Source organism: Saimiri boliviensis, chromosome 6 (genome assembly GCF_048565385.1).
Source record: "Saimiri boliviensis isolate mSaiBol1 chromosome 6, mSaiBol1.pri, whole genome shotgun sequence".
NCBI lineage: Eukaryota > Metazoa > Chordata > Mammalia > Primates > Cebidae > Saimiri > Saimiri boliviensis.
Genome location: NC_133454.1, coordinates 48,604,566 through 48,616,965, shown reverse-complemented (window position 1 = coordinate 48,616,965; position 12,400 = coordinate 48,604,566). Strand labels below are relative to the sequence as shown.

At 37.5% G+C, this 12,400-nt stretch overlaps 1 protein-coding gene across 15 annotated transcripts in view; it reads right to left on the bottom strand.

Moving 5' to 3' along the window:
• NCAM1 (neural cell adhesion molecule 1) overlaps positions 1-8,691 on the bottom strand; it is a 341,199-nt gene extending 332,508 nt beyond the window's left edge. For 6 of the 15 annotated variants that reach the window (XM_074400590.1, XM_074400591.1, XM_074400592.1 and 3 more), the window contains exons 1-2: positions 8,373-8,683; positions 7,901-7,971 (exon numbers count right to left, since the gene is read on the bottom strand). In XM_074400590.1, coding sequence (XP_074256691.1) covers positions 7,901-7,923 — 23 coding nt within the window. In that variant the 5' untranslated portion in view covers positions 7,924-7,971; positions 8,373-8,683. Of the gene's footprint in view, positions 1-7,900; positions 7,972-8,372 lie in introns of all 15 variants that reach the window. The other 9 variants (XM_074400587.1, XM_074400588.1, XM_074400589.1 and 6 more) reach the window with 4 other exon arrangements.
• Between the last annotated feature and the right edge of the window lie 3,709 nt (positions 8,692-12,400).

Genomic DNA, 12,400 nt, shown 5'->3' with positions numbered 1-12,400 from the left:
AGAGCTCACAAGTCCTCAATAGACTAAAAGCAGAGAGAAATAAGATTCCATAGCAACAACATGTCACTCTAAATCATCGTTACTGTTTCATGAACAAAATGAGGATCAAAATAGAAAATATGGCAGGGAGTAGCACCAGTTCAGCAGATATGATCAACTATTTTCAGGGAATCAGATCACTTTGGTTAGAGAGACAACAATATGCTCATTTTTGTTAGCTGAGCTGTTAAATTCAAAAGCTGGGAAAACTCATCATTATTTGTAACTTCCCTTCTTAGTGAAAAAAGGGTTTTATCCCACCCCTTGTCCTTTGCATCTGGTTATCAGCTAATGGAGACAGCATGAATTCAGAATGAGAGAACTTGAACACTGCGATTGAGAAACCTTCGCTGATTTGATTAAAGTTTTACTTACTATGGTAAATATTCCAGCAGCCAAAAAGTAGCTAGTAAACATTTGGAGGGCTGAGCTGGGGACTTACCTCACTATGGGATTTGTTAATCAGCTATTTTTGTTTAAAAAATATAAGTGTACCCACAACGAGCTCTCATATATGCGAAAGATTGGAGCAAGCTAAATTGGATGAGCATGGACTCTCACCACATACCCTGCTTGGAGTCAATACAATCTTAGGCAGAAACAACTTTCCAACATAAACAGCAAAGGGAAGCCTCTTGGAAATTATTTGATAAACTGTTAAAATAATAACTGCTTATCTTAGAGTTGGCTCAAGACAGTGCCTGTTGGAAATGAAAAAGCCTAAGAACAAAGCAAGAATTTTCTTCACTGTAGCTGAGCATGAAGATGGTTTTGTTTTAGACATTTGTTCAGGAGGGACAGGGGAGTGAGAATCAATTGTCATGTTCAATAAAGAAGAGGTTTCATATGTCCTCATATGGTCAGGAACTATAAATATCAAGACTCTATTTTTAAAATTCAGACAATTTCTTTTTCCCTCTGTTTTGGGAGGGAAATAACAATAAACATCTGTGTCTTTAAATGTGATCCTCTTGAGGAAATTTTCTTATGGAGACATTGTGTACTCTGAAATAATAAGCCTGCCTTATTTCTGCTAATATGTTCATCACAGGTGATTCCAGGGTGGGATTATTGTCCCACAGATATCTTGCAAGCCTGCAAGCACACTGTTTGTAAAAGATCTCTGTCAGTTTTGTCTTAAGTCCCTCCACACTTAACTGGGGCTCCTTCATCCATAGTGGGCCCCTCCTATAGGAACCAACAAAGGTAATAGGTGTACATATGCTACTATTGTGTTTTGTTTTGAGACACAGTCTTGCTCTATCACTCAGGCTGGAGTACAGTGGGTCAATCTTGGCTCACTGCAATCTTCTCCCAGGTTCAAGTGATTCTCATGCCTCAGCCTCCTGAGTAGCTGGGATTACAGGCAAACACTACCACACCTGACCAATTTTTGTATTTTTAGTAGAGACAGGGTTTTGCCATATTGGCCAGGCTGGTCTCAAACTCCTGACCTCAGGCGATCCACCTGCCTTGGCCTCCCAAATTGCTGGGATCACTGGAGTGAGCCACTGTACCTGGGCCATGCTACTACTACTTTTTAACCACTTTTATTTAACTTGACATCTTGATATCATTGTTGGCTAGATTATTTTGCCAACATTACAAGGGGATTGAATTTCCAACAACAAACATGTATTAAGTGTTTATACCTGGGGATATGAACTGAATATTCTTTAAATTATTTCTCACCTTTATACCATGAGGAAAAGAGTGGAGCTGATCTTCTTTGTATACTGTATATATTATCTAACTTTATTTTCATAATAACAATATGGATTAGGCTTTACCTATACTGGCTATATTTTACTGATTAAAAACAAACAAACAAACAAAAAAAAAAACTTATGACCAGAGAAACTCACTTTCTATGTCATTGCACAAGGAGTCCTCTGAGTTGGGGAGACAGAACCAGGAATTTAGAGATACCGACACAGCTAGAGTTCTTAGGACAAATTATGGGAGAAGAACAAACTGTACTTCCCGCAGCTCTGGTGATCTACAAAGGGTCTCATTAAGTCTTCAGCCAAGAACTGATATGATTAAACTTGTGAAGAAATTGCCTGAGACTGGGAAAAGCACTGCAGAAGATTTATAGGGAGTAATCACTGGAGATCATACAGGATCAGGAATAGTTACCTTTCCCAACAGCCAGATTGAAAAAAACCTCATAATCAATGGGGCATTGAATAGTATACTCAAAAACATTATGCCTCAGAAGTGGAGCAAAATTTGTCTGAGACAAACTGCTATTCTGGCCTCACCTAAGAAAACTTAAAATCAAGAAATAAACGGTTCAGGCTGTTTCCAAGTAACTCTACTATGTCTCAGAACAAAACTTAAGAATAGGTATGGGATACAAAAATATCCAGCACCCAACAAAGTAAAATTCAAAATGCCTATTAACCAATCAAAAGTTAGTAAGCCAGAAAAAAAACAAACAAACAAGAAAATATGAACTCATAAGAAGGAGAAAAGGCAATTAATTAAACTGGCCCAGAAATAACACACATGATAGAATTCACAAAAAAGGACATTAAAATGTATTATACCATGTTTCATATATTCAAGAAGCTACAGGAAACATTGAATAGTAAAACAGACAGAAAATATTTTAAAATCCAAATCTAATTTCTAAAGGTTAAAAACTATAATGTTTGAGAGTAAACAAAATAGACTGGTGTGCGGCAGATTAACAGCAGATTAGATATTGCAGAAGAAAGATTCATAAAGCAATTAAAAATTATCCAAAATTAAACAAACAGAAAAAGACTAAAAATAATTAGCAGTAGTGAACTGTGGGACATCTTCAAATGGCCTAATACACATATAATTAGAGTCTTCAAAACGGGAGGAGCAGAAAAATATTTGACAAAATAATGGTCAAATATAATATTTTTCAAAGTTGATGAAACTATAAAGCTACAGATCAAAGACTTTTAATGAACTCCAATCAAAAAGCATGAAGAAAGCATCACCAAAGCACAGCATAATTCAATTGCTTAAAATCAGTGATAAAGAGAATAGAGTAATCGCCATTTATTTGTGGTTTCCCTATCGTGGTCAAACATGGTTTGAAAATAGTTAACTACAGTGCACTAAGATATTTTGAGAGAGAAAGGAGAAAAAAGAGAAGAGACAGCACATTCAAATAACTTTTATTATAGTATGTTGTTATACTATTCTATTATTCTACAATTATTCTATTTTATTATTAATTATTGCTGTTAACTTCTTATTGTGCCTAATTTATAAGTTAAACTTTATCATAGCTATGTATGTACGGAAATAAACATAATATATATTTAGGTTCAGTACTATCCACAGTTTCAGACATCCATTGGAGTTCATGGAACATATCACTGCAGATAAAAGATGACTACTGTATGTTGAAAGTACATAGAGAATAAAAGACACATTACCTATAGAGGATCAAGATAAGAATAAAAGCAAACTTCCAGTCAGAACAATTCAAGGCAAAATACAGTAAAACAATAGTTTTAAAGTTCTGAAAGAAAAAAGTCAACCCCAAATATCCAGTAAGGATGTTTTTCAAGAAGGAAGACAAAGTAAAACATTTATTTTAAAAAAATTTATTACCAGATCTATATTACAAAAAAAAAAGGTTAAAGGATATCCTTCAGGAAGAAGTGAAACTAAAAGAAACCGGAATCTGTGCAAATGAATGTTGATGGCTGGAAATGACAACTTGGATAAACAAAAAAATACTTGTTCTTATTGCTTAAATCTATTTAATAATAATTGGTCATTTAAAACAAAAATAATAAAAATAAATCATGCAGATTACAACACAGAACATGAAATGTATGACAAAAACAGCACACAAAAAAAGGAGGAGAGAATGACAAGTATCAGACATAAAGATCTCATTCTATACATGAAGTGGTGTAATATCACTTGTGGGTAGATAAGGATAAGTTAAACATGTATACTATAAACTCTAAAGCAACCATTATGGTAGTATAACAAAGAATTATGCCAATAAACTAACAAAGGAGATAAAATATAATCATAAAAATGCTGAATTTCTTTAAAGGAAGGAAGAGAGAAAAAAAGTGAGAAAAAACAGATAAGACAAAGAGACATCACATATTAAGATGATAGTTTAAACTCAAACATATTTTTAAAAACACATTAAGTGTAAATGGCTTAAGTGTTCCAATTGGAAGGCAGAGATTAGCAGACTGCATACAAAAGCAAGAACTGTGCTTGGCTGACAAGAAACACACTTTAAATATAAAAACACAAATAGGTTAAAAGTAAAATAATGGGGGATTTGCACTACCTGATTTTAAGTCTTAATATAAAGCTGTAGTAACTAAGACAGTGCAGAAATGGTGCAAAGCTAGACAAACAGATCAAGGAAACAGAATGGAGAGTTCAGAAATAGACCTACACATATGAGATCTACTTATTTTTTAATGCAAAGGCAATTTGGTAGAGAAAGATTCATCTTTTTAAAAATACTACCAGAATAATTACTCATAAGCAATATAAAAGGTGACACCTTATAAAAAAAAACTCAAAATAGATTATAAACCTAAAGATAAAATTTAAATCTATAAAAGTTCAAGAAGAAAACCTAGAAGTAAATCTATGTGACCTAATGTTATGCAGATTTCTTAGACACCAAAAGCATGACCCATGAAAGAACAAATTGAACTTCATCAAATTAAGAACATTTGCTCTTCCAAAATAGTGTTAAGAGAATAAAAGCAAACTTTAAAAAATTCGCAATTCACATATCTGATAAACAGCTTGGATCCAAAATATATAAAGAACTCTCATAACTCAATAACAAGACATCTCAATAACAAAGATTTTAACAGATACTTTGCCAAATAATAGATACAGATAACAAACATATAAAAAGATGATTGACCTCATAAAACCACAATAAGATACCACTGCTTACTTGTTAGAATGTCTAAAATTACAAGGAGTTGGCATATGAAGTTTTAGTGAGAATGTGGAACAATTGGTATTCCTGTTCCCCCTCCAGCAAGAGCTAATGGAACCAACCAGCTTCAGGAGAAGGCACATACAGTCTTGAATAACAACAAAAATGAACAGATTCTCTGAATGTTTTATTTTAAAAATCAAAGCAAGGAACAACTACTTCGAAAGCCAAAATTTTGATTTGTAAGAGTTGAGATTTTGAGAGAAAAAGTATTTTCCCTATTCTTTTTAAGTTGGGCAGGATTTACATAGAGCAAGATGTACACATTTTAAGTTCCTGAAAACATATACACCTGAATAACCCCCAGAGCATTCAATATAGAATATAGAATATAGAACATTGAATATAGAACATTTCTTCACCCTGTTTAGTACCCTTGTGTCCTTATGGTCAAGGCTCATTTTAGCCCCTACAACCAGAGGCAATTGCTATTCTCATTTCATTCTATCATAATAGTCTGGTTTATCTGTTCTAGGACTTGATATACATAGAATTCTACTTTTGTGCCTGGCTAATTTCATTTAACACATTGTCTTTGGGCTTTGCCCATGTTGTTGCATGTTTAAGTAGTTTGTTCTTTTTTTTATTGCTAAGCAGTATTCCACTATGTGGATACACCACAATTTATCCATTCTTCTGTGAATGGATACTTGAAATTTTCAGGTTTGAGTTATTGTGGCTAATGCAGCCATAAACATTCTTGCAAAGATTTTTGTGGACATACAATTTCATTTCTCTTAGGATAATGTCATAGGATGGGTATATGTTTAATTTTGTAATAAAACGGGAAACTTTTCCAAAGTAGTTGTATCATTCCACAGTCTCACCAGCAGTACATGAGAATTCTAGTACTCCACATGTTTGCTTGACTTAGTCATCAGTCTTTTACATGTTGGCCATTCTAATGGATAAGTGCTATCTAATGATGACTTCAATTTACATTTCCATGTTGAGTGGTGATGTTCAGTATCTTTTCATGTGCTCTTTGACCATTCATATAACTTATTTTATGAAGTGCTATTCAAGTCTTTTGGACTATTTTAAAAATTAGATTGTCTTTATAGTGTTGAGTTATAGACGTTTTAAATACATTCTGGAGATAAGTCCGCAGGTAAACATATGTCCTATGATTGTCTTCCCCTGCTTTCTGTGGTTTGTTTTCATTTTCTTAACAGTGTCTTTTGAGAAGAAGAGATGTTTGGTTTCAACAAAGTTCAGTTTAACAATTTACAAAAAGAGTTTTGAAAATCAAAAAGTTAAGTCCTAAAGAAACTAACAATATGGTTTATTCCACAAACAATACCTTTGAAATAATTCATGATGATTTAAGAGCCAGATTTTTTTAACTACTCAGCCTCTTTCTGGGCTGAAGAACAGGAATTTGGAAATTGGGAGAGGAAAATCAAGGGAAAAAATGCCCCTTGCCTTGGGACAAGTGACCAGTGCCTTGATCAATGTGTGCAGATCCCAGAGCAGAGAAGACTTATGCCTGGCTTCCCCAGGAAAAACTCAGAGACACAGAGAGGCTTATAGAAGAGCCTCACAGAAGGCAGCAATGGTGGATGAGGGATACAGGGTGATCAGCTTGGGAAGGCCTTGGGAATACTTATACTCTCAGGGAGAATGGAGAAAGCAAACACATGTTCTCAGACCCACGGCGGGTAGAAGAATACTGAGAGAATATGGGCTGACTCAAAGTGGTCTGGATTGGGGACAAGGATGACTCAGAGTGGTTATGCCTAGAGTCCAAAGGCCACTGTGAAAGCCTGAAGGAAAGTCCAAGATATAAGGATAAGGGCAAAATAAGGTGAGATTCAACCCAGTAAAGACCAGTGTGGACAACAGACTGGTTGAAATGGGGCTCCCCAAGAAATTTTTCCCTAGAATGCCTAAAACTTAAATTACCTTCATGGAAAGGTGAAAAAGGAAAGAGAAAATATGAGCTGATTTTTTTTTTTTTTTTGCCCCAAAGAGACTATATTTTAATCCAGAAGAAACTGAGTTTTACCTTGAATAGGCAAGATTGTTTTCTGCCACCAAAAGATATAAGGTCTTAATCAATTAAGTTATAAAAAAAAATAAAGTTTCAGATCTACACCCTTCCATTTTATGACAGCGAAATTAAAGCAGGTGTAATCCTAAGCTTTTTAAAGCTGCAGCAATTTCTGTGTTGTTTGCTGACTAATATTCGGTACACAGTACATGGTCAATCAATATTTTGAACAAATGAAAGAAAATGGCTCAACTCTGGTGGAGTGAAGTTTGATGACCCCAAATCCCCCACTTTTCTGGCTGTCTATGCTTCTGCCTTTTTCACATAGTGAAGCTGAGGACAAATTAGCCATGTTCTTGGAACATAGTAGCTATGTAAATAGACATTTTTACAATTTCCCTTTACTTAGCAATTGGTAAACAATTTTTTAAAAATCTGCTTTACAAACGGGAGGCTATTTTTCCTACTAAATTCATCCCTGGATGCCGTGCCATATAAAAATTGTTACTTCTGCATGATTCAATATCCCAGCTCTTTACACATTTTATTACGACCATTGCAGTGTCCTCTAGGAGCTTAAAGATTTTTAAAGTGCATTTAAAGCAAAGAACAATGGTCATCTGGTTATTCATTTATTTGCCGTTTTTTTTTAAATTTTTTTTTCATAAGATGTGCCCAACATTCCCAATTCCCAAGAACAACAATGAGCTGTTTCTTAGAAGCTTAAGGACACTGGCGGATAGGAAGAAAAATTCTCTTAATTATTAACGGCTTATCAAGAATGCTGAGGGCATTCCAGAGGTACTACAGGAAAGATAGCTGTGTAGTGCTTAAAAGAACTGGCTTTGGAATCAGGCTTCATTCCACAGTCAGTCTCCAGTACTTACCAGCTCCGGGAGCTTGAGTGCATTATGTAAGGTCTCGGAGCTTCAGCTGAGTCACCCCCAGGACGTTTAGACTATGAAATGAGATAAGACAAACTCAGTACAGAACCTGGTACATAGTAAGTTCACTTTAGCTCTTTAGTCATCATTATCATTATTTTCATTCACTGACATTCTGGAAATGGAATGAAGCAGCGACTTCTTTTCTTGAAGACAGCGATATCAGCACGGCTGTGGTGAGTTCGCCGAGGTGGGTCCTTGGATCAGGTGTTAGGTTTTCAGGAATCAAAGTCCCAGACCCAGGCACCTCTTTAAACACATGTGAAACAGATCAGAAGTGAACTCACTTCCAGGCAGCTCCTTTTTTTTAATGGCAACCTAATTGACACTAATTTAGAGTTTGATAAAGAAGTTTAGGCTTCCCCTAGGGGAGAAAAGGATGAACAGGAACAGAAAATACTCAGGCTATACTTACGTGGTGAAGAGCACATGGGCCTTTCCTGCATCATCTAGTGAGGGGCTGTGGGTTTGCAAAATATTTTCAAAAGGAAACCAAAATCTAGGCCAGAACTTCTTGGCTGACTGATGAGCCACCCAGTAAATCTTCAACCAAACAGTTTTGAGAGCAGGAATTCAAGTAAGTTGATTTTGAACCCATTCAGAAAACATTCTTCATTTGATCCTCCTAAAACCTAAGTTATTTAAATATAATTCAATCAAAGTGAGGCAGCTGTCCCAGAAATCAGAAAAAGCCTCCTTGTTTCATGTCGGCTTAGTTGTTCTGCTGAAGAAATCAAGTGGAGGGTGTGGACACGTCATCCCAGGCCCACGTGGTGGCTGCACAGGGCAGCTGCAGCAGCAGAGGTTCCCAGATGGCACTTTGGAGCTGAGATGAAGACTTTGAACTAATAAAACAAAGGATTGGAAGCAGGGGGAGGGGACAGTGCTGACTTCTTTCCAGGGTACAACACAGAGGGAAATGACCCCAGTAGTGTCAGGCCATTAAAACAAGGCTTTAGAAATAGTCCTGGGAGCTCCAATGACTTGGACAAGGAAGGTGACCTTTAAGAACAATGACATAAATATCCCAATTAGATTCTCTTTTCTTGCACAATTACTGCTAAACCCCTACCAGTTCTGAGCTACCTTCATAGAGAAACTGGTCCTCTATTGGGCGAACAACAGCCTAAGGGGAAATTATCCACCTTAGGTGAGCTGAAAGATTGTAAATGATGGGGAGAATGTCCAAGGCTAGGAAAGGGGAAGGGGAAATGAGTTTAACACATAACAGAGGGGATTGTGGTTGTTACTGGAAACAGGAAAAGACAGCTTCATAGAAAGGAATGTGAGCAATAACATAGCTAGAGAGCTTTCTCAGTCCTACAGACAAGGCTGGAATATACTCCCCATGCGAAGATAGGCCTTTGCATATCTCACAAATATGTTTTACTCCAGATCCATTGAATAGGTGTAGATTGCTGAAAATTCTTATCTTTCACAGATATTATTCCATTTGATTTGAAAAGTTTCATGAGTTTAAGGAACTCTTAGCATAATGATCTAGTACTGCGGTACTCATGATAATGGGACTTTCCATGCACTGCATATTTACACTGCATATTACATATTTACGTTATAAACTTTTTGTTTATTCATTCATTCGACATATTTTTATTGAGTTCATATTATGTGCCAGATACTGTTCTAGATTCTGAGATTATGGTGGAGAATAAAACAAGCAAAGTCCCTGACCTCGAGAAGCTTACATTTTAGAGGAAGAGACCATCAAAATACAAGCAAACCGGCAAATGGAACAGATATGAAGTGCAACACATTTTATTAAGTCAGGAAGGAACTGAACTATAGAATAAGGGAAGGCAGAATTATGTCTGATCTGGGAAAAGATTCTCTGAGGCTCAGGGAAGGGCTGTAAAATGGTGTTGCCATTCTGGAAAGCAAACTTGTAGTATCTACCAAAATTGAATATGTGTGTGCCTGGAATCCCACAGCATCACTTGTAGATGCAGAGATGATCTTGCTTAAGTTTATAAGAAAATGTGTTCTGGAATGTTTCTTAGGACAATATTGTGACAGGAGGGAGGTAGAGGGGTCTTTCACAAGGGTTAATGATTGCTGTGGATTACCACAGAACACAAAGAAATAGGCACAGGAGGTGCAGGAACATGGATAGCAGCTCCAAAAATCATAACGTGGAGTGAAGACAGGCAGGACACAGAATAAGACTCAACGAGCCTTTACGTGCACTAAAAGTACACACTAGAAACATAACACACACAACAAGGATGAGTTAGAGCTAGTCTCTATGACCTCTGTGGGGAGAATGGCGTGAGAACAGGATTAGGGAAAGAAGAGAAAAACAGCTTTTAATGAAAGGAACCAAGCAAGAGCCTTGAAAATCCAGTCCTGATGATGTGTTATGAACTTAAGAGTATGATGAACTCAGATCTGCCCCTGAGATGAAAACAAAACCGAAGTGGAGGGAGGAGCTGGCCAGGTCAAGGGCACTTGAAGGAATGCAACCTCTGGAGGTCTCACAGTAGGCCACGGGCCTGACCAAAGGACAGCCCAGTGTGATTGTCCCTTCAGCAGCAAAGCATAAGGCATGAAGTTGGAAAGACAGGTAGGAGCTCAATTATGCAAGACCTTCATAGGCCATGGCAAAGACATTCAGATGTTATTCTAAGTGCAATGGCAGCCGATGCTGTGGCTCACGCCTGTAATCCCAACACTTGGGGAAGCTGAAGTGGGTGGATCACCTGAAATCAGGGTTCGAGACCCGCCTAGCCCAGATGGCAAAACCCTGTCTCTACTAAAAATACAAAAAGTTAGCCGGCATGGTGGTGGGCACCTGCAATTCCAGCTACTTGGGAGGCTGAGGCAGGAGAATTGCTTGAACTTGGGAGGTGAACGTTGCAGTGAGCCAAGATGGCACCACTGTACTCCAGCCTAGGCAGCAGAGCAAGACTCCATCTCAAAAGAGAAAAAAAAAAGTGCAATAGGAGGCTGCTAAAATATCTTTTAAGCAAAGGGGTGAGGTGACTTACTTGACATTTTTAACAGATCATGTTGTTTGTGACACAAAGTATGAACAGGAGGGTGCAGGAATAAAACCAGAGACACCATTGATGAGGTGCTGTGGTAACCTGGGCCAAAGTAGCCACATGCGTGGAGGTGAGCATCTGGGTACATCTACAGGCACACCCCCATGCTTCTGCACTAGACAGATAGAAGGAGTCAGATTTTTACATGTCCTCCAGTTCTCACTTTTCCACAGTGAGTAGAACCACCATTCTTCTCAGATAGGCATTCCTTGACATGAATGCCATGGATGAATGCCACGTGGGCTTTGCCCCCACCCCATCCCCTGTCCCAGGTGCCCTGTGGCTAAATGGGCTCGCAGGGGTTTACCTGCTAGTCCCTGACTTTTCTCAGCCATGAAGGCTTCACATAGGTCTCCCTGGGTCTCCTATAGTCAGAATGCCTAAGTGCTGGACTCTGGAGCCTGGTGACCTGGGTTTGAATTACAACTCTATCATTACTTACTATGTGACTTTGGACCAGTTCCTTGATGTCTCTGTGCCTCAGTTTCCTCACCTATAAAATGTAATGATAGTACTTAATTCATAATTACAGCAGTTCCCTCTTATCTATGATCTTGCTTGGGACAGTTTCAGTTTCCTGAGGTCAGAAAGTAGGAAATGGAGAATTCCAGAAAGAAACAATTGAGAGTTTTTAAATTGCCTGCCATTCTGACTAGTGTGATGAAATCATCTCATGCCCCACTCCTCTATCCCACACGGGATGTGAATCCTCCTTTGGTCCAGCATAACCACACTGTCTACACTTCCTGCCTGTTTGTCTGTTAGTAGCTGTTTGAGTTATCAGATCATCACAGTATCATACTACCTGTGTTCTAATCACTATATTTTACTTAATAAGATCCCCAAAGCTCAAGGGTAGTGATGCTAGCATATTGTCAAAATTGTTCTATTTTATTACTAGTTATTATTAATCTCTTACTGTGCCTAATTTAAAAAATTAACCTTAGGTGTAAGTATGTATGAGTGGGAAAAAAAAACCCAGAACATACAGGGTTTGGCACTATCCATGATTTCAGGCATCCACTGAGGGGCTTGGACTGTCTCCCCTGTGGATGACTGGGGTTACCGTAGTTTATATATGTAAGTGCTTAGAACAGTATATATGAACAGTATATATTACAGTTTATATATGTAAGTGCTTAGAACTGATTCCTTGTACTATTAGAGTTTGCTACAATTGTTATTATAACAATTATTATTAGTGGGAAGAGCCAGTTGCTTCCCCACTAATATATCCAGTGATTACAGCTCTTCCAGCAGAATCCTCTCAGATAAGCATCAGCCAGGAGTCCTGTTGCCCTCTCCTCCCACACTTCATGACATGATGAACAACCGAGTTGCTAAAACAAGAGGTAATGTTTTTGATAAACTTCAAATTGCC